The 21,531-nt window shown below is 40.4% G+C and overlaps 1 protein-coding gene and 1 long non-coding RNA gene across 15 annotated transcripts in view; one reads left to right on the top strand and one right to left on the bottom strand.

The window, feature by feature from the left end:
* The window catches only part of CHD8 (chromodomain helicase DNA binding protein 8), a 61,920-nt gene that overhangs the window by 12,751 nt on the left and 27,638 nt on the right, over positions 1-21,531 (top strand). For 7 of the 12 annotated variants that reach the window (XM_072772778.1, XM_072772777.1, XM_072772780.1 and 4 more), the window contains exons 2-9: positions 8,326-9,383; positions 10,245-10,616; positions 11,420-11,805; positions 13,169-13,283; positions 19,015-19,197; positions 19,278-19,346; positions 19,698-19,753; positions 20,271-20,388. In XM_072772778.1, the coding sequence (XP_072628879.1) occupies positions 8,541-9,383; positions 10,245-10,616; positions 11,420-11,805; positions 13,169-13,283; positions 19,015-19,197; positions 19,278-19,346; positions 19,698-19,753; positions 20,271-20,388 (2,142 nt within the window). In that variant the 5' untranslated portion in view covers positions 8,326-8,540. Of the gene's footprint in view, positions 1-2,419; positions 2,521-8,325; positions 9,384-10,244; positions 10,617-11,419; positions 11,806-13,168; positions 13,284-19,014; positions 19,198-19,277; positions 19,347-19,697; positions 19,754-20,270; positions 20,389-21,531 lie in introns of those variants that run through there. The other 5 variants (XM_072772785.1, XM_072772783.1, XM_072772781.1 and 2 more) reach the window with 4 other exon arrangements.
* Positions 2,946-21,531, bottom strand: part of LOC140602756 (uncharacterized) — a 46,572-nt gene continuing 27,986 nt past the window's right edge. The window contains exons 3-4 of one of the 3 annotated variants that reach the window (XR_012005651.1): positions 13,211-13,294; positions 2,946-2,960 (exon numbers count right to left, since the gene is read on the bottom strand). This is a non-coding gene — a long non-coding RNA (uncharacterized lncRNA). Of the gene's footprint in view, positions 2,961-6,436; positions 6,452-11,542; positions 11,558-13,210; positions 13,295-21,531 lie in introns of those variants that run through there. The other 2 variants (XR_012005648.1, XR_012005649.1) reach the window with 2 other exon arrangements.

Here is a 21,531-nt window from a genome sequence, read left to right as displayed (position 1 = left end):
CCCTTAAGCTGTTTCCCCACTATAGGAAAGGGGCTATGGTTCCTGAGCAAAAAAAAAAAAAAAAAAAAAAACCAATCAAATTTCTACTATATAGCTCTTTTCTGGATTACCACAGTAGCCTCCTATCTGCTTCTATGTCCTCTGACCCTTCATTTCCCAGAAGTATTCTCCACTCAATAGCCAGACTTAGCTAACCAAAACACAGTTCTAATCATGTCATTCTACGTTTCAGTGGCTCCTAATCCACCTATCAGAAAATGCTTTAGCATGGTACTCAAGGCCTTCCTTGAATGACCTGGCCCTTCACTTATCCTTTCAATCTTATCTAATTTCTTCTTGTGATTTACACTTTGGCAAGACTCAACAGCAGAGTTCCTTAGAGTTTCCTCTTCGTGTCTCATGCTTCTTGCCATTGCTGTGCTTTGACTTTCTTCTTATTCCTGCTGCCTGAAGACTCCTTTCTTGTAGGCCACTTTACCTTCCTTAGTTAACTCCTCTCATCTTTTAAAAAGTGACTTCCTTTATAACCTTTTCCTTCTAAGTAAGTCCCTTTTATCTGTATTCCTGTAATAGCCCCCTGCCTATTACATCACACTTACCACCTTGTATTATAATTGTTTACAATTGTTATTATTTTCATAGTCCGTATTTTCCAAACTCATCATATATATATATATATATATATATATATATATATATATATATGTATATATATATGGTAGAGATTATGTCTTATTCACTTTTGGTTCTTGAATATTTCCACATTAGTTAGTGTATTATATGCTCAGCAAAATGAAGAGGCAGTTGATGTTGATCTTAGTAGATAAGATTTTCATGAGGCAAAGAAATGAAGTAAGTAAGGATGGAGTGTAATTTGAAGACAGTAGCATTAGCTAGGCTATGAGAAAAATATATGACAATAGGAAGTTGGGGTGGTTTTTCTTTGTTTTTTGGCTAGCATAGAAGTGTGTATGTAGAAGGATAATGGTAAATAAGTCTGGAAAGGCAAGGTGTAGTCTTAAGATTTGTATCTTAAGTAACAGGGAACTTTTGAAAGTTTTTAAGGAGGAAACTGATTTGACCTCACTGTGTTTTAGGAAGTTAATCTGGTAGCAAATGGATTTGTAGGGGAAGGAATCAGTTTTGGGGTTTGTTTTTTTTCACAAGCAACTGCATAAATAAAGAGGTGGCAGCAGAAATAACAGAGTCAGAAATACAAATCCTAACTTTCTTTTTAATTTCATAGTTGAATTATTCATCTCTTTAAGCCTCGGTTTTTTCTCATCTGTACAAGAGGGTTGACTTGATATAATTGTCAAAGTCCTTGCCAACTCCAGGATCTGTCTGTGACATCTCGGGATAGTCCATGGGATTTGGCAAATGATTGGATGGTGGATTCAGGAGGAGGTTTTGGAGATGCCTTTGAATTTTTGAGTCTGAGTGAATGGGAATTTAAAGGAGTGGTATTGGTGTTCCTAACAATAGTGATAATGCTAGCTAGAATCTTAAGAAATAGGAAAGCTAAGGCCAAGTTGACCTTCCTCAGTTGTGTCCTAGAGTATAGAAAACAGGGTTTCAGTGTTGAAGCTAGTTACATTTCAGGGGAAACTAGTGGTAAGCAGCTGATTTTAGCAGTCGTTTACTTTGATGGATTTAAGATTGGGTACAATCATTTGGGGGTTGACTGGTTTCATTGGGAATTAGAGTGGTCTCAAGTGGCACTGCAAGGTGGATACTGGCTAATATGTCAGACAAGCTGAGTTTCAAGAGAAGTGATGTGATGAGGGTCAGAGATCAGGTTTACCGGTGAGGAGTGGATGTGTGTTTTGGAGGGGAGGGGTCTGGGAATTGCCAGAGGGCACCTGGAATTACTTTCTAGAAAGTGATACTGCTGCCCAGAGGTTGGAATATTGAGACTACAAACCAGCATTATGGTTGTGGCAGAAAGTGCTTATCTGTTTAGAGTAAACCATGTAACAGCAACTAAGTTGATCCACTCCCATGAGGGAGGGAGGATTTGTCCCCTCTTAATAAGGAGTGGGATCCGGTATAGTTACTACAGGAGAGGGATAGACCGGGCTGTAGAAGGTAGGGGTCCACTGGAGGCGGAGTTGGCAGTGTGGAACCGTCCCTCCCGGTTTACACGCTCCGGTGTGCAGAGTACAGTGTAGGTGGTGGGGAATTTAATCCCCAGGACTACTTTGCCGCAGCAGGAGGCTGTGCCTCTGGCCAGGCCCCTTTTTTCCAAGCAAGCTGCAGGCTTCGCCTGGGCCCTAGAAACCGGATAGGCCTCTCCGTGCGCTCTCAACCTAGCCCGCGGCGGCGGGGGAGGGGAGGCCTTCCGTGGTCCCGCCTTCTGCGCTGTGCCGCGTTCCTGCGCCTGTGCTGAGTGGCAGCGGATTGCTGCCAATGGGAGTGCGGGGCGGGCGGGAGCATCAAGTTAGGCTGCGCAGGAGGAGGGGGGAACTGGTGCTGGAGAGACAGCGAGAGGGGCGAACCGGCCCCCCACGGCCGCTGCAGGTAAAGGCACCTCTCTTGGCTCGCCGGGGCGAGGCACTGCCCCTTTTCTCCTTCGGGTTTTCGTCGGGCCTTCCGGCCTGTGGCTTCCGCCCTCACACTGCTCCCACCCGGGCATCCACACCCCCCCTCCCCCCGCATCTTCCCGTCTTGGCCATCCCCACCCCGGAGGGCACCCCACTTGCTCCCTCCGTCAAGTGCATGTACCTCATTACCGTTTGGGGGGCGCCAGTTGCCTGAAGCGCCGCCCCTCTGCTGTATGGGCCTTCCTGGCACCAACCCCGGCAGTGTGAGCAGGTAATGGACCCGGGTCCCCGCCCCCACCCCCACTCCCACCCCCACCCCCAGTAGCGTCTCCCTCTCAGTCAACCCCTCACTTCCTTACCTTGCCCCTTCTGGTCTTTCATGTGAGGACATAATTTCTGTAGTTTTCCGTCTGCCCCCTAAACATAGCTTTGTTAGTTGCTTATTTTACTTTCCCTGTTTATTCAGAAAGGCTCACTTTACCAGCCATGTTTGCCCCCAGATGTCCGTACCCCTGATGGAGGCGTGAGTGCTTTCTCCTTCAGTAACTGGGGAAACAGAAACAGTGGCCATACACTTGGCAGTGAGAATGGTGAAGATAGAGAAAATGGCCTAGGATCTTGATCTTGAGGAAATCTCTTGAGGGGCTCCTAGTTAATAGCTCTATTTCTTAGGTCTGTGTCTTTCCATCCTGATCTTTTGCTGACCCTAAATTGTGATTATATTCACCTTGGCTGCTTCCCATTTCTTTATAAGATTTGGGACTCTTTGGGTCTTAGGAATGTCTCTCCATGGCACAGTGTTTAAATTCTTCTTTTTAAAAATTATGTTGGTGATTTTCATTTTAGGCCTTCTGTTATTTTATTTTCAAGGGATTTCTCATTTAGATTAAACAGCTTCTACCCATCTTGTGTTTCAATAACATGTGTTTATGTCTGTCTCAGCTGATCCTCTTGAAAGGATACAGTTTCCAATAACAAGATTTATACTTTGAAGTACAATAGTTCTTTTCTGAATCTTTGAGCAGTTAGAGGTTAAGTGGGCATGGGTAGTACTTTTCAGAAGTGCATATTACCAAATGAGTCAGTATTTGTCAATATGGCATTAGTTCATTGTCTTTTAAGAGGATGAGCAGTACAGAGAAGTCTGGAAAATTGATGTCTATAGTTCAGTTTATATAATTGCATCTTTTGGACAGCTGGACTAATCTCTGTTGCAGTGTTTCTTGTCCATCATAAACAATAAACTATAATAAACTCCCTTTAGAGAAGCCATAAGAAATCTTATCATACGAGGTGTTGATAACCCTTCCTTCCAATCTAGGCATGCTTCTCCACTCCCCGCCCCCACTTGTATTTTGCAGATCCTCACTGGCAGGAAGATTTTGTTTAGTTTTATTGAATATAAATAACCTAAACAATGAGGTGTGTCTTCCTTTTCCATTTGATATATGTGGAATTTTGACACTGAGTATGTACTTTCAAACTACACATACCTTTCATCTCTCAGTTGAGAATCACTATTCTGTTGAAAGGTATGGGAACATTGCAATGAAAAGTATAGAGTAGCATGAAAACAAAGTCCTTTATGATCATACAAGTTGTTGAAATGGGCAAGATAAAGGAGACTGGTAAAATAAAAACAGAGTTGGGATTCTATAGATTGCTTTTTTTAAAAAAAGGAAGTATATCAAAGGTGGTAAATCTGCAGAAGAATACGGAGTAGTTTCCTCTTTAAAAGAAGGTGAGATGAAAGGCTGTTATATAAAGTATTTGTTTAGCATTAACTGGTTTGTTACATGGACATTATGGATTGGTGGCCTTGGATTCCAACCTTAACTGGCTTGTATGGTTCATCTCTCTGCAGCTCCCAACCCTCCAGGTTTCTGTCATTAGTTTTAAATTATAGAGAATGATTAAGTGCAGTCATCAAACTGTCTTTCCTTTTGAGCATATACTTGTGTTTCTCTTTGGGGCACTGGTGGACTATGACTGGCTTTTCATTCTCAATATGAAAAGTCTGGTATGACTTCTTTAAGCAGTTTTACTGAGGGATCTCTAGGTGCTTCATGTATTTGAAAGCTTAACGTTTATTCATTTATTAACATTTTATTTACTTGAAAGAGAGCATTATGGGGTTGGGGTTAGGGTTGAGGTAGGGAGAGTGGGAGGGAGGGACAGAGGGATAGAGAAAAACAGATTTCCCTCTGAGCAGGGAGCCAGACAGGACACGGGGCTTTATCCCAGGACCTGAGGACCTTTATCCCATGACCTGAGCGGAAGGCAGACACGTAACTGAGCCACCAGGCATCCCTTCAACATCTATTTAGTGTTGCTACCAGGATTTGAACCATAGAAAGATAATTCATGGGATAGATGAAGTTGGTAGAATAGGCCAGTTGTTGATATAGCCAGGATGACCCACAAAGTAAGAATAGAAGTAGGGGTAAAGAAAGAGGTGTATGATGGGAGAAGGTTTCATCTTTTGAGAGTCAAGGGCAACTTAAACATGGGAGTTAGAGAAGAATCAGGCAACTAGGATTAATGAATATGTACGGGATGAATTAGGTCAGTAGAGGTGAGTTGATGCGAGGGGACTGAGAAGTGGTGAAACTTGGTGGTGTGGCATTAAGTCACTGGTGATGTTTTTAAATTATCAGGCAGGCCCAGCGGCACTGGGGTGGCTCAGTGGTTGAATGTCTGCCTTTGGCTTGGGTTGTGACCCCGAGGTCCTGGGATCGAGTCCCGCATAGGGCTCCCCGCAGGGAACCTGCTTTTCCCTCTGCCTGTGTCTCTGCCTCTCTCTGTGAAATAAACAAACAAACAAATCCAGACTGAACCGAGGAAGTAGAAATTTGGCCCAAAAATTGGGAAGGGAGTTAAATGATTGATTTACTTTTGAAAACTAATACTGGAGTGTATAGGAGTAAGTGAATATTTCAGAAACTGTTAACATTGTTTTTCCCATGAAAAATGTGAGGTGAGATTTCTCTCTGATACCGGGCTGCTCTGGAGGAAGGAATAAGTAGAAAGGACAAAATCTCCCATAGAAGAAGAAGCAGGTTATAAACTATTATCAGCATAAATTTCTAGTTAGTGGAAACTTTTATTGTAGTTTTTTTATTTTTAAGATTTTATTTACTTGTTTGAGAAAGCACACACACACGAGAGAGAGAGAGAGAGAGAGAGAGAATGTGCACACCAGCAGTGGGGGGAGTGTAGAGGAAGAGGGAGAAGCAGGCTCTCCAGTGAGCAGGGAGCCTGATGCAGGGGCTCTATCCCAGGACCCTGAGATCATGACCTGAGCTGAAGACAGCCACTTAACCAACCGAGCCACCCAGGTGCCCTTATTGTGGTTTTTCTATGACACCTAATTAGATATTTAGTATAACTTATGTGGCAGTGAATAGCTGAAAGATATAATAGGTAGCCAAATAGGGCATAGCTAGAAAAAGCTGATGGTAGTGTTGAAGAAATTCATAAAATTATTGAGTAGATTTTTGTTAAATCAAGAAGTACATATAACTTTTCTCATTGTCATTTGGAGCAGCTTTGGGGCAAGTATTAGATTGGAGAGGCTGGAATGAACTGGTGGGATAGTTTAGCCAGAAATGGGAAGCAATATGGATCCTGGGGGAGGTGTGAAGGGTATACAATTTCTGAAGCAAGGAAGGTCTTGTTTAACATTGGTAGAGATGCTATGTGTACTTTGTAATTTTGTTGTGCCAACTACTGATCAGTCTGTTCTCTTTATATCTGAGTTTCTGGGCTATTTACCCACATTTAATTGTTTCATAAGGATAACTGGAATAAGTTGAAGAAGGGAAAAAGTACTTGGTGGGTTGTATGTAAAAGTCTTCAGTGAAGTCTGTATGTACTCTGTCACCGGCAGATTTCTTCTCTGATGTCTTCTAAAAGTTAAGAGAAAAGGTCTTGTCAAGCAAGGCTTTCCTGAATTGTCAAGTGCTGACATCATCTACAAAGAACAGGCACTATTCATATTTTCATATAGTTTAGTTGTATGGTGGTGTACTTATAATTCCTTGCTTTAGTTTTTTCTTTTTCCAACATTTTCATAACTTAAATCCTCAAATGTGGATTTTAATAAACATGCTTTCCGTTATCTGTAGGATAATTTTTCAAGATGGGAAACTACTGTCTCATCTTAAAATGGGGGAATGCCATTTGGTTTTTTTCTTTTTTTAAGATTTTATTTATTTATTTATTTATTTATTTATTTATTTGAGAGAGAGAGAGACAGCAAGAGAGAGCATGAGTGGGGAAGAGAGGGAGAAGCAGGCTCCCGCTGAGCAGGGAGCCCCATGTAGGACTCAATCCCAGGACCCTGGGATCACTACCCGAGCCAAAGGCAGACGCTTAACCAACTGAGCCACCCAGGAGCCTGCATTTAGTTTTTATGAGGACTGAATGGTTCATCCCATATACTGCAAGCAAATATATTAACTCATTAAGTATTTTTTTGAGTAGCTGCTGTGTACGTAATATCCTCTTGGTTCTTTAGGGATTCACAGATAAACAAGAGATGGTTCCTACCATCCAGGAACTTTTTGTCTCTTAGGGTAAGAGCAGCTGGCCCACCGTGCAGGGTTGTGCAGGGTGTGCATTGCCCATACTCATTATTATCATTGTCAATAATATGTTTAGTATGACAATTTTCCAGCAGATGGCAGACAAGCATCTTAAGGAGCAGGCGGCATTGTATGATTTGCACAAAGGAACCATTTGGGCCTTCAGAGAATATGGACAAGAGACTGGTCATTTTAGTAAAATATTAAGTATGGTCTAAGTGCTTTAAATAAGGCAGAGACAACACTGAGTACTTAAGGAGGGTGATAGGACCAGTCATCACAAATTGCTTTGCTGTTAAAGGGGCAGAGGTTCAGGGCTCACCTTTTGGAACAGAAGGAAGACCTTTGAAAGGGTGGGAAACATTTCAGCTGGGAGAGCTGCTTGGAAGGGGGGAGGGTGTGTTCTAGGCTGAAGCTACAGCATAATAGGCAAAGTCATGCAGATAGGAATCACATTAGGGGCACCGTGTGGTCTGGCTGGCCTGGAATGTAGGGTATATATAGGAAGCGGTGACAGAGAAAGTTGGGAATATAAGTGGAACTAAAATGTACAGTTGTTTGAACTTCTTGCAAAGGAAGTTTTTTATCTTAAATACGAGAAAGGGGGAGGGGACGTCACAGAAATAGTATGTATAGAGTGATATGTTAGCTAGAATAACATTTAGGAAACTTCCTGGATGAAGGTACACAGTAAGTGTAGCGAGATTGTACTGCAGTGAAAAGTGGTTATTTTTGCCAGTAGTGAGTAAAAGCATCTAAAATACAAGGGAAATGTATGGACTGCAGTATGTTCAGAAAGCATTACCTCCAGTCATTGAAATGCTACTGGAATGTTGTTAAGTTCTGTGAGCTTAACCTGAAGTAGAAGGTGAGTGAATGTTAAACTCCCTGATCTCTGCCTAAGAATGATAATGGTAAAAAGAAACGGACAGGGATGACTGAGAGATCTTGACAGACAGAAACTTCAGAGTGTGTAGGTGTAAGAGTCCAAAAAGGGGTTTGGTTTATTTCTTTTATAGTTTTAGTTTGAAGCAAAAATGTGGGTGTGCTTTCTGCTCTGTCTCTGTCCTCGGATTACCTCACATTTCCGTCTTCTTGTTATTTTGATGCCAGTTGATATTAAGGGTAGTACCTAAGGAGAAGTTTTCCTTGAGGTCACCAACTTTGCTTATTTTTCATTTGTCTTCTCACAACAGGAGTTTCACCATCTTCCTCTGAAGACCTAGCCATCTTGCTCCATGAAGGTCAGGACAATCTGACATGCACTTGTTTCTTGCCTCTTTACCTGAAGAGTAGTCCTCTTCCATTGTGTACATTTTTTTCTTAATAGGGGAGGGGAGGGGAGAGCCAGTACCCCCCCTCCCCTTCCCTCCTTAGACCTTGGGGAAGTACCCTCCATTGCTTTCCCAAGATGGCAGACCCCATCATGGATCTGTTTGATGACCCAAATTTATTTGGCCTGGACTCTCTGACTGATGACAGCTTCAACCAGGTCACACAAGACCCCATTGAGGAAGCCCTTGGACTGCCAAGCTCTCTGGACTCCTTGGATCAGATGAACCAGGATGGTGGAGGTGGTGATGTGGGGAATTCATCAGCAAGTGACCTGGTCCCCCCACCAGACGAGACAGCCCCCACAGAACTTCCCAAAGAATCAGCAGCTCCAGCTCCAGAATCTTTAACTTTGCATGATTATACCACTCAGCCCGTCAGCCAGGAGCAGCCAGCCCAACCTGTCTTACAGACACCGACGCCAACATCAGGACTTTTGCAGGTCTCCAAGAGCCAGGAGATCCTGAGCCAAGGGAATCCTTTCATGGGTGTCTCTGCCACAGCTGTCTCCTCCAGTAGTGCTGGAGGGCAACCACCTCAGTCAGCCCCTAAGATCGTTATCCTTAAGGCCCCACCAAGCTCCTCAGTCACTGGTGCCCATGTGGCACAAATTCAGGCCCAAGGTATCACCAGCACAGCTCAGCCCCTAGTGGCTGGCACAGCCAATGGTGGAAAAGTTACTTTTACCAAAGTGCTAACCGGCACTCCCCTTCGACCAGGTGTTTCCATTGTCTCTGGTAATACAGTGTTGGCCGCCAAGGTCCCTGGGAACCAGGCTACTGTTCAGCGCATTGTCCAGCCCAGCCGACCAGTAAAGCAGCTGGTCCTACAGCCAGTTAAGGGTTCAGCTCCTGCTGGAAACCCTGGGGCCACAGGGCCCCCACTGAAGCCTGCAGTTACACTGACCTCTACACCTACCCAGGTGACTTGAGTGAAAGGGGGAGGTGAATTTTGGTTTAGTAGAGGGCCCAGCAACTGTGAGAAGAGAGCACAAGACCTATCTCTAGGAATCCTGTTTAAATTCTACCTTTGCTTTAAAAAATCAGTTAGTGTTGACAGCCACATGCTTACTACTTACTAGGTGGAAGCAGTTAATGTTGACATATTTTTTGAGCTCTTATTGTATGTTTACACTGTGCCTAGCTGGTGGTGAACAAGACAGACACAGTCCCTGTCCTTACAGAGCTCATGGTCTGCCAAGAAGGCAGACATTAAACGAATTCACAATACTGTATGATACAAAGTTTTATGAGAAATACTGGATGCTATGGGAACAAAGAGTCATTATTTATTTATATTTGCAAGACTTACAGAAGCTATGTGTATGTTTTCCTGTTCTTATTACTGAGACTGTCCTCCTCTATCCACTGAAAAGTCTAGTTTCTATTGTAAGAAAATGGAGGTCCTAGCCTCTGATTAAAGGGCCAAAAGAGTTTGCAAGGCCTTGGGTGGTATTAAAAGTAAGTAGGACCAGTGGAAAGAAGCTATGAGGAGGTGGATTATAAAGACTTTTGTTCTAATAGACTGCCAGGAAATGGAATGACTACCTTAGAAGATAGCCTTGCATCAGGAGTTTGTCAAAATAGGCCTGATACCCACTGGGCAGAGGTGTTCCAGAGAAGACTCAATCAGGACAGATAGGAGGATGAACAAAATAAATTGTGCTATGTCTTTTGACCCTCAATTTTTATGGTTCTAGGATGAGGAAAACTGGCACAAATATTTAAGAGTATACCATTCTTTAATGTTGTACCTCTCTTGCAATTTCCTTTCTTCACTCTAGGGTGAATCGAAACGCATCACCCTGGTCCTCCAGCAGCCACAGTCTGGAGGTCCCCAAGGACACCGGCATGTTGTACTAGGGAGTCTACCAGGCAAGATAGTGTTACAGGGCAACCAGCTGGCAGCCCTGACTCAAGCCAAGAATGCTCAGGGGCAGCCTGCCAAAGTAGTAACTATCCAGCTGCAGGTGCAACAGCCACAGCAGAAAATCCAGATTGTACCACAGCCGCCAGCATCGCAACCGCAGCCGCCACCACCACCCTCAACCCAACCAGTGACTCTCTCCTCTGTGCAGCAAGCTCAGATAATGGGACCAGGACAAAGCCCAGGACAAAGACTTTCGGTACCACTCAAGGTGGTGCTGCAGCCACAGGTGAGACTTCTACAGGTAGCAAGGAGGATAGACCCCTGGGCCCTTTGCTATCACCCTTAGCAACCACTCATTGTTGAATGTGGGGTCACTGGAGTCATGCCTCTGAACTGAAATACAGGCTTTTACTTCTTTTACCCATGGAAACTTTGTATTAAGTATATGAAAAGTTTTGAGGGTTATTGTTAGCTTTAGGATAAGAGATGATTGATGATTTATCTGGTTTGTCTTTGGGCTGTTTCATTTACATTCTGTTCCTAATATTGTTGTGGAGTAAAAATGATTGGCACTATTCTTTCATTTGAAAGATAAAGTTGTCTTAAAGAGATCAAGTGATTATCACTCTTCCCACCCCTACCCCCACCAAGAAACTAAATAGTTTTTTTTTTTTTTTTTTCCCCTACTTTTGGCCTGGAGTTTAAGGTTGACTGTATTGTTTGAAAATTTTCTAGAATAATGGAGATGAACGTTTTTTTTTTTTTTTTTTTCCCCTACTTTTGGCCTGGAGTTTAAGGTTGACTGTATTGTTTGAAAATTTTCTAGAATAATGGAGATGTGTATTGACATGAGGAGCATGGCTAAAGGATACTGAAGTTTAATTTGGCGCAATTCTTGCCTTTTCTCATCCCTTTCCCACTAAACACTTTTTTTCTGCTAATGTGTCCAAGTTCAGTAAGACTTGATCTGAATCTCATTCTTGAGGAATTAGAGATGGAAAGTTTCTAGCCTATCTGCCTTAGAGCTGGGTTTTATTTAGGCCATTTAGTCACAAGCATGTTGAAATTTTAGCGTCTTTATTTCTGTAGGCTGGCTCTTCCCAAGGGGCCTCTTCTGGGCTCTCCGTAGTGAAAGTTCTAAGTGCCAGTGAAGTGGCAGCTTTGTCTTCACCAGCAAGCTCTGCTCCTCACACGGGGGGCAAGATAGGAATGGAGGAGAACCGCAGGCTAGAGCACCAGAAGAAGCAAGAGAAAGCCAATCGGATTGTAGCAGAAGCTATTGCTAGGGCCCGTGCCCGGGGTGAGCAGAACATACCTCGAGTCCTAAATGAGGATGAACTGCCTAGTGTTCGGCCTGAGGAAGAAGGTGAGAAGAAACGCAGGAAGAAGAGCAGTGGGGAGAGGCTCAAGGAAGAAAAGCCAAAGAAGAGCAAAACATCTGGTACCTCCAAAACTAAAGGCAAAAGTAAGCTGAAGTGAGTACAACCCTTTGCTGTTTTGTTGGGACATTTGAGGGCAGCGTACTTATTTTTAGATTAGTGTTGAGGGGTGCCTGGCTGGCTCAGTTGGTAGAGCATATGACTCTTGATCTCGGGGTTGTGAGTTCCAGCCCCATGTTGGGTGTAGAGATTACTTAAGAGAATAAAATCTTTAAAAAAAAATAGTTTTGAGAAGAACTACTTGTGTGTATGCTTTTAAAGATTTATTTATTTATTTGAGAGAGATTGAGAGAGAGCAGAGGGAGAGGCAGAGTAAGAGAGTCTCAAGCAAACTCCATGCTCATTGTAGAGCCTGAAATGGGGCTTGATCTCAAGACCCTGAGATCATGACCTGAGCCAAAACCAAGAGTCAAGCTTACCCAGCTGTGCCACCCAGGTCCCTAGGAGCTACTTGTGTTTAGCAACTACATGGTTCAAGGTGATCTGTCTATCATAGAAGATAATAAGGGCTTTCTTTTCTCTGTCCCAATGTTTATATGGTCTGTTAAACCGAAATTTGCAAATTAGCATATTTTGAAAGAGAAACAACAAGGCACAGGAAAGATAGCCAATTATTGTGTTGGGGGTTATGTTGAAAAGCTGAATGTTTTTATACATCTTCCTGATTTTGTATCACTAAAGTGTGAAAAAGATTTCTCACTATCCCCCTACCACCCACATCAGTAAAAGAGCTGCTGGAGATGTAGCTGCCCTGTTCTTATATTTCATCTGTGAATTAGAGATTTTAGCAACCATTGTCAGCTTTAAACAGTGTTGACAGAACCAGGGCTTATCACAATTGGGTGTCTTTTCTTTCCCTTCCATGTTGTGTAGCTTTACTCCTTTCTCCTTAGCTTCTACTCCCTAGGATTCTTTAGGCTTTGTGGTGGAATTATAATCATGCTTTATATTTGGAAGGGATTTTTCAGCTTTTTAAAAAAAAATTCATATTGCCATAGTTAATCCTCAACAACTCTCAGGCCAGGTATTACCATCAGTGTTTATATTATAAATAAGGAAGCTAATGTCCATCTAGTGACAGAACTGGAACTGAAGTGAGGTCTTGTATTTCTTGGGCCAGTATCTATTCTGCTGTCTTATGCCACCTTCCTTCAGGTATTTGTGAGTTACAGTAGTAGCAAAGATTTGTCAAATCTAGTGTAAAGGTCAGCCAGTGGCTTAGAAACCTGAATATCTTCTATTTTTCAAACACCTTATTCCATAGCTGTGTGTCCTACTGACTGAAAAAGTAAACACTTCTGTTAGGAAGTTTCAGATATGATAGTTTAGATTAATTATATTTTTCTTTTCCTAACTGAATTTGGCCCTCACTGAAATGAATTTGGTTTTTCCTTCTTAGTACCATCACCCCTGTGGTGGGTAAGAAGAGAAAGCGTAATACCTCATCTGATAATTCAGATGTAGAAGTCATGCCTGCCCAGTCACCCCGGGAAGATGAAGAAAGCAGCATTCAGGTAAAAGGATCCTGAAAGAAATTAGAAAAATCAAGTTTAATTCTGACAGACAAACCAGGAATAGATACAAGAAACTATAAGGCTATGCACATTTCAAGACTTTTTCTAAAAGAAAGGTAGGGATAAAAGGTAAAAGCAATGAGACCTGGTCATGTGTCTTTTAAATTTGGGGGGTTTTCAGGCAAAAAGCATATTACTGTACAATACTAATGCTATACAATAGCAATCGTCATTTTCTGAAATCCCAGTGTTTCAAAAACTAAGCAAGTATGAAATTATACTGCATGGTTGTTTTTATGGCTGTGTCAGTACTTTGGTTTCTCTTAGAACTGTCCATCTGTCCTTTTGCTTTACCTTTTCTACACTTCAGGGTTCTGACTCTGTGAACTGAGTGCTTAGGCACATTGTTTTTTCCAACCTTTTGAAGATGAGAAACATTGGAAGAGAATAAAAGAAGCTGGACCAGAAGTTTAGTCCTCTGTCTCTGATTGTTGCTTTAAGGCGTCACCTTTGGCTCTGGTTTCCAACCACACAAAGAACCTGGTATTAAGATTCAGGAGACCCATGATACTTCTAAGTAGCACTATGAGCCTGACCAATTTACTTAGCTACTGTGTCTGAATTTTTCCTTGGTAAATGGAGGCTTGTACTTCACAAACCTTAAGTGCTTCTCTAGCTGTTAATACTTAGAAATGCATTCCCTCTTTCTTGATACGCGTTCAGTACATTGGCAAACTGATACTCGGATTTTTCTGGAGAAATTAGCATGTGAGAATAGCCAAGATACAATTGAAAATGAGGCAAAAATTAGATTTAACAGACATTATAGTATGAAATAATAATTACTAGGAGTTTGGAATTCGAGAAGAAATAACGTTAGTACCAATAATAGATTCAAATAGTTATGAGAATTTAGTATGTGAATTAAAATGCCATTTTAAATCAATGGAAAGAATATTCAAGAAGTTAGGACAGCTGGCTACCCACTTAGAAAAAAAACCTCTGGATTTCTTGTGTCACTCCTTACACAAATATTAGTTTAATAGAAGATCCAAATGTAAATCTTGAAATCATGAACTTCCTATAAAACATGTATGGATTTTTAAAATAATTATCAGGTAGGTTAGATCTTTCTAAGAGGGTATTAAAATTTGGAATTCATAAATGGAACAATTGATACATTTGACTATACAAAAATTCTGCACGTATAACAGAAAATCTACAAATAACATAATGGTTAAGAGCTTAAACTCTGAAGCAAGAATTCCTTGGTTCTCCACTCTACTATTTACTAATGTTGTCACTTCAGGCAAGTTTATTTAACCTCTTGGTGCCCCAGTTTCCTTATCTCTCAAATGCAGATAATAATGCCTACCAAGTAGAGTGATTAGGACGATTAAATGGAAGCATTTATTAAACACATAGAACAGTACTTAGCTCATGGTAAGTGAGTATAGAAAGAGTTTTATATGTGTATGTTAAATGAAATAAAGGGTTAAATTGTTAAATAATCAAAAGACAAACTGAAGGCAAATCTTTGTAATACAAGAAATACAAATTTTAAAAGGTGATGTATTAGTTTGCTAGGGTTGCTTGCCATAATAAAATGCCACAGACTGTGGCTTAAACAGCAGAAATTTATCTTCTCACAATTCTGAAAACTAGAAGTCCAAGATCAGGGGGACAGCAGATTTGGTTACCTCAGACCTCTGCCCTTGGCTTGTAGATGGCTGCTTTCTTACTATGGCGTTACATTGGTGTTTTCTCAGTGCAAACATCCCTAGTGTCTTTCTATGTGTCCAAATGTCCTCTTATAAGGATACCATTCAAGTTGAAATAGGGCTCACCCTACCAGCCTCATTTTAACTCCATCACCTCTCTAATGCTCTGTCTCCAAATACAGTCACATTCTGAAGTACTAGGGATTAGGGTTTCAACATAAGAACTTGGGGGGGGGGGGTTGGGGCACCTGAGTGGCTCAGTTGGTTAAGTGTCTGCCTTCAGCTCAGGTCATGATCCCAGGTCCTGCAACCAAGCCCATTGTTAGGTTCCCTGCCCAGCGGGGAGTCAGCTTCTCCTCCCTGGATCCCCCACCCAGTGTGTGCATGCTCTCTCTCTCTCTCTCTCTCACTCTTAAATAAATAAAATCTTTAAAAAATAATAATTTTAGGGGGCATAAGTCAGCCCATAAAAAGTGGTAATGCCAGTGTTGACAGTGGAGTTAAGGAACCAGATCTTTCACCCAGTTGATGGGAACATTGAGGCAATCTTTTTGGCAAGTCAGTATTTCAATATGTAATAAAATTTTAAATATCAATACCCTTGGACTTAGTGATTCTGCACATAGGGAACTCTCAAAAGTATGATATGATGCAAATGTATTGCAGCAATATTTGCAATAGCAAAATTCTGAAAATCCACAGGATAGAAAACTGCATGGCAGTTAAAAAGAACAAAGTAGAGGGGTGCCTAGCTGGCTCAGTCAGTAGAGGATGCAACTGTTGGATCTTGGGATTGTGAGATCAAGCTCCACATTGGATGTAGAAATTACTTAAAAACAAACTAATAATAATAAAAAAATAAATAACTGCAAATCCGTTCTCCTATTGATGGACATTTGGGTTGTTTCAAATTTGGCCCTATTATGAACAGCTGCAGTGAACAGTCTTAGTAGTACTTCATGGGCACAGATTTTCATTTCTCCTAGCTAAATCTAAGGAATAGGATTGATAGACTATAGGGTAGTTGCACATATAAACATTATAACTCTGTAAGAATCTGCCAACTTCCAAAGTGATTGTGTCATTTTACGTTTTCGCCAGTAATGAGAGTTCCAGTTCCACATCTTCAGTATTTGGGGTTATCAACGACCCCATTTTTTCAAAATAATTCTGTAGTATTCCATATTTAGACTATACTGTTATTTATTTATTTATATATATATACCATACTGTTTTTAACCAGTCCTCCATTAATGGGCATTTAGGTTTTCTCTGGTCTTCTGCCACTACAGGTAATGAATGCTACAAAGATTTGTATACATGTGCAAATTTATCTGTAGGATATCTTTGAAGTGGAATTTCTGGACCCAAAGGGTATCGTCAGATTTTCTTTTATGGAGGTTATGCCAGTTTGTACTCTGAACAACAATGTATAAGTTCCTCTTTCAATATATGATCAGACTTTCTGATTTTTACCAGTCTGTTAGGTGTGTGGGGGGGGAGTTATTTCAGTTTATTTTTCATTTGCAGTTGTAATTATTTACTGTATTATGAATGTGAGTGTCTTTTTACATTTAAAGCCAGTTTTCTTCCCTAAGTGTTAAGTGTCTATTCATGTTATTTGCCCATCTTTTTGACATGTTATGAAGCTTTTTCTTAGTTATTCAAAATAATCCTATGCTTAGGAAATGGATCATTTGGTGTTTTCCTCCTCAGTTTATTATTTGTCTCAACTTTTTTATGATATAGTCTCTCAAATTTTTTGCAAGGTAAAATTGGTCAATTTCCTTTCCTACTATTAGATTATAAAAAATACTTCCATGCTTGCTATCGGAAAAATGTTACATCTTTTTTAAGATTTTTGAAATCTTTTATGTAATTTAGTTTCTGTCAGCCTCTATGTGCCTAGCCATTTGTTTCCAATCCCATTTATAGAATAATCTACTTTTTCTTCACTGGTTAGAAGTGCTATTTTTATCATGTTCTATATCCACATAAGTATTTTAGTCTATATTTGGACATTATTTCATTGACCTGTTTATCTTTTCTTGGAGAAGTACCAATCTTTGTTAATTAGTGTAGATCTTTAGGGTCCTAATACCTAGTAAGGCCAAGCACAATTTTCCTATTTTTCTTGTTTTTGTTTTTGTTTTTTTTTAAAGATTTATTTATTTATTTATGATAGACACAGAGAGAGAGAAAGAGAGGCAGAGACACAGGCAGAGGGAGAAGCAGGCTCCACGCAGGGAGCCCGATGTGGGACTCGATCCCAAGACTCCAGGATCACGCCCTGGGCCAAAGGCAGGTGCCAAACCGCTGAGCCACCCAGGGATCCCTTTCTTGGTTATTCTTAAATGTTTATTTCTCTCTTTGATTTTTGGGATTAGCTTATCTAATTAAAAAGTTAATTTTCTTTTGTCATATTTATGTAAGGTATATAATTAGAACTAAGTCTTCTTTTTTTGTTGTTTTAAAGATATTTTTTTAAAAATCTTTTATTTATTTATTCATGAGAGACACAGAGAGAAAGAAAGAGGCAGAGACACCAGCAGAGAGAGAAGCAGGCCCCGTTCAGGTAGCCTGACATGAGACTCGATCCCAGGTCTCCAGGATCACTCCCTGGGCTGAAGGTGGCACTAAACCGCTGAGCCACCCGGGCTGCCCCTAGAACTAAGTCTTCTTATTGCAAAACAATGTATTTTATTATTTAGTCAAGTCTTCTTTAAGTCCTTCTGGAGTGTTTTAAAGTTTTCTTCATAAAGATTTTATATATTTCTTACTAAATTTAATTCTTTAGATAAGTGATCTTTTTGTTTTCATATATAGAATCTTTCATTATATTTTATGACTCAGTCTACATATGAACAGTTTTTTTTTTAAGATTTTATTTATTTGACAGAGAGTGAGAGAGCACAAGAAGGGGGAGCAGCAGAGGGAGAGGTAGAAGCAGATGCCCCGTACAGCAGGGAGCCAGATAAGGGGCTGGTTCCCAGGATCCTGGGATCCTGATCTGAACTGAGGGCAGACCCTCAACAAACTGAGCCACCCAGGCAACCTAAGAATGCTATTTTTAACAATTGATTTTATGCCAGGGAAGTGTGCTTAATTTCAATAGTTCTGTGTCTAGTAATTCATTTAATTTGTTTGGGTTTCACAGGGATATAATCATGATTGAAAAACAATTTTATCTCCCTATCCTTCCCAGTTTTGTATCATGAGCTGCAAAGTAGTCCTTAAATTACTTAGTTAAAAAATATTTTACTTGGGATGCCTGGGTGGCTCAGTTGGTTGAGCTTCTGATTCTTGGTTTTGGCTCAGGTCATGATCTCGGGGTTGTGAGATTGAGCCCCAAGTCCAGCTCTGTGCTCACTGTGGAGTATGCTTGACATTTTCTCCTTCTCCTTCTGCCCCTCCTCCCACTGGTGTGCACACATGTACACACACTCACGTGCTTTCTCTCTCTCTAAATTAAATAAAACCTTAAAAAAAATGTTTACTCAACCACTTGAAAGAATAATGTAAATCTAAAATGTCTTGATACGGAAAACCTAAGAAGTATTGTTAATAAAAATAAGTAAGTAGCAGAACAATACTGTAATCATATAGTATGATTCTATTTATTAAAACAAAGAAAACTTTAGAACTAAAACAAAAAACCAAAGTTAGTAACAAAACATCTACACCCTTGAACTTATGGAAAGCACATTGCACCCTGCAGGTTGAGTCCTATTTCATTTTACCAGAGCTTCTTCACAGTAGTACCCGGGTTGCTTTCAGCTGGGTTCTGGTTCTTGATAAAAACAATTCAGCAAGTTAATATGTATTTGGTACATAAAGTAAATTATATGGCTTGATATTGCATAATTTGATAAATAAGCTCTTTATCTTTCTGGCTTGATTTTTCATAGAGATTTTGGAGTAAAATCTAAGTATGTGACTATAGGCAAATAGTTTTGAAGGTTTTCTCTCTGAGAGACCTACACAGTTCTTTACCATTCTTGCCTCTACAGAAAAGACGCTCAAACCGCCAAGTTAAGCGAAAAAAATATACAGAGGATCTGGATATAAAGATCACAGATGATGAAGAAGAAGAAGAAGTGGATGTAACTGGTCCAATAAAAACTGAGCCTATCCTCCCTGAACCAGTGCAGGAACCAGATGGCGAGACTCTGCCTTCCATGCAGTTCTTTGTGGTAAGCTGAGAACTTAAGCAGTATGAGTGGTTGTTCTGCTCCTCGCAGTCTGTGTTGACTGACTGCATTTTTTGCTACAGGAGAATCCCAGTGAAGAAGATGCAGCCATAGTAGACAAAGTGCTTTCTATGCGGATTGTGAAGAAGGAGGTGAGGCTATAACCTTTAATGTCAGCCCATAATGCTGCATTCACTCTATTTAATAAACATCTTTGGATGTTAGGATAGATTACTACAGTGTAATCATGAGATGGTGGAGGAAGTTAGCTAGAAATAGGAACTGTCTTACTGTCTCTTGTTTTGCTTATTGGTTTAAAATAGATAAAGGCTTATTTTCTACAGCCATCAGATCTCTTATTTCGGAGTACTAGATTAGTTCTTTAACCCCTCAGTGATATATTCTAGGGACATTGGTATGAAGCTCTGCCATGAATAGTGAAAATTAAAGGTTCTTCCTTTGACAGATAAGGTTATTAATAACTATAATTTCTTTCTTCTCAGCTTCCTTCTGGACAGTATACTGAGGCAGAAGAATTCTTTGTCAAGTACAAGAACTAGTATGTGATCTGTGCAAAAAGCTTTTCACCCTAAATTCCACAGGGTTGTAAAAAGTTCTCCTGTATAGTCTATCCCGGGTGGGAATGTATCCCCTTTTAATAGTCTCCTAGCCCAAATTGTTGTTTTCATTGAGGAAAATGTCTATTCAAAGAAAAGTTTAGGAATTGGCATGACTCTTCTATTTCCCAGCAGGAAGGTGGGGTAAGGGGTGGTTCCTGATAAAATCCCTTGTGATGTTCTCTATACCTTAGTCTAATGTTAAGACTTTGCTACTCAGAATGTGGTCAGTGAACCAACAGAATTAGTGTCATTTGGGTGCTTGTTAGAAATGTGAACTTTCATTCCTGCCCCAGATCAGGTGTTTGTATCCAAAATCAAGCTTAAGAAACACTAACCTAGGAGTCTGTCTCCCCGCTTAAGTATGTTGTACTCATTTTGCCTACTTCTGGCTATCCCCAAATCTAGCCTACCAGTTCTTTTTCTCACACCATGACTGGCTATTTCCATCCCCTTCAGCTCCTATCTACACTGTGAATGGGCCACCATCTCCCAACTAGAGAAGGATAAAAGGATCCATCAAAAACTAAAGCGCTTCAAAACCAAAATGGCTCAGATGAGACACTTCTTCCACGAGGTAATTAGGAATAGGTATCGCCTATCATTTATTTCATAGAAGCATAAATTTACTGGGGTTATCCATCTTGACTGATTATTCAAGATTTGTAATTGGGACACCTGGGTGGCTGGCTAGTGGTTGAGCCTCTGTCTTCGGCTCAGGGCATGATCTCAGAATCCGGGATCGAGTCCCACATCAGGCTCCCTGCAGGGAGCCTGCTTCTACCTCTGCCTGTGTCTCTGCCTCTCTCTGTGTCTCTCTCACGAATAAATAAATCTTAAAAAAAAAAAAGATTAGTAATTGCTTTGCATATATGGGTATGAAGTCTTAATTTTGATCACTGGACTTTCCTTACTTAATTACCCATGCTTTCGTTTTAGCAGGTCTTAATGTGGTCTTTTTATAAGTTATTAGGATATTTTGGTATTGACTTGCTCAGTGTTCATGGAAATATTTTCAAGATGGATTTTTAAACTGACCACTGATCCACTTGAGGCTTTCTTCTAATGTTATAGTCTGTAGCAGTTGGTGGTATCTGTAGGTATAAGCTATCGTATTGTTAGGAAAAAACATTTATTTTCAAAAATTTCTAATCTAGTATAACAAGAGATGGTGATAAAGGAGTGTTAATTTCCCAAATCCATTTTTGCTACTGATTAAACACTAGGGCATGCATAAAGGTCTCTTGAGCCATATTTTAACTGTCCATTTTGCTTTGAAGGCTTTGTGCACATATATGTCTTTGCCAAACTGGGATTTTTCATCTTTATTATAATATAAAACTGGGTGCCTTGAGAAGACAGATTGTTTTTCAAAGTTTGTTAGAGCTAAAGGGGAAAAGGTACAGTAAGAAAGATTGAGGGAAGGAAGGAACTAAATGCATAGTTTTAGCAAAAAACTGGAGAGGGCAAGTAGGACTATGTAGTTTTATAATTTTCTTTTTATATGAAAATAATCGGGTTGTATTTTTTCATCTATGTTCTTTTAAAGCATAATTTGTGAAATGTACAATGAAACTGTAATCTCCTTCCAGCTGATATTTTAGATGTATAATTCATGACTGTTGAACCAATCTTTGCTAACTCGTGCCAATTAAATCTCCATATATAGGTAGACCATTTAACCAAATCATTCATTTATTCATCCTTTATTATGTACTAG

Source organism: Canis lupus, chromosome 13 (genome assembly GCF_048164855.1).
Source record: "Canis lupus baileyi chromosome 13, mCanLup2.hap1, whole genome shotgun sequence".
In the NCBI taxonomy this organism is placed as follows: domain Eukaryota; kingdom Metazoa; phylum Chordata; class Mammalia; order Carnivora; family Canidae; genus Canis; species Canis lupus.
This window is presented reverse-complemented; position numbering and strand designations above follow the sequence as displayed.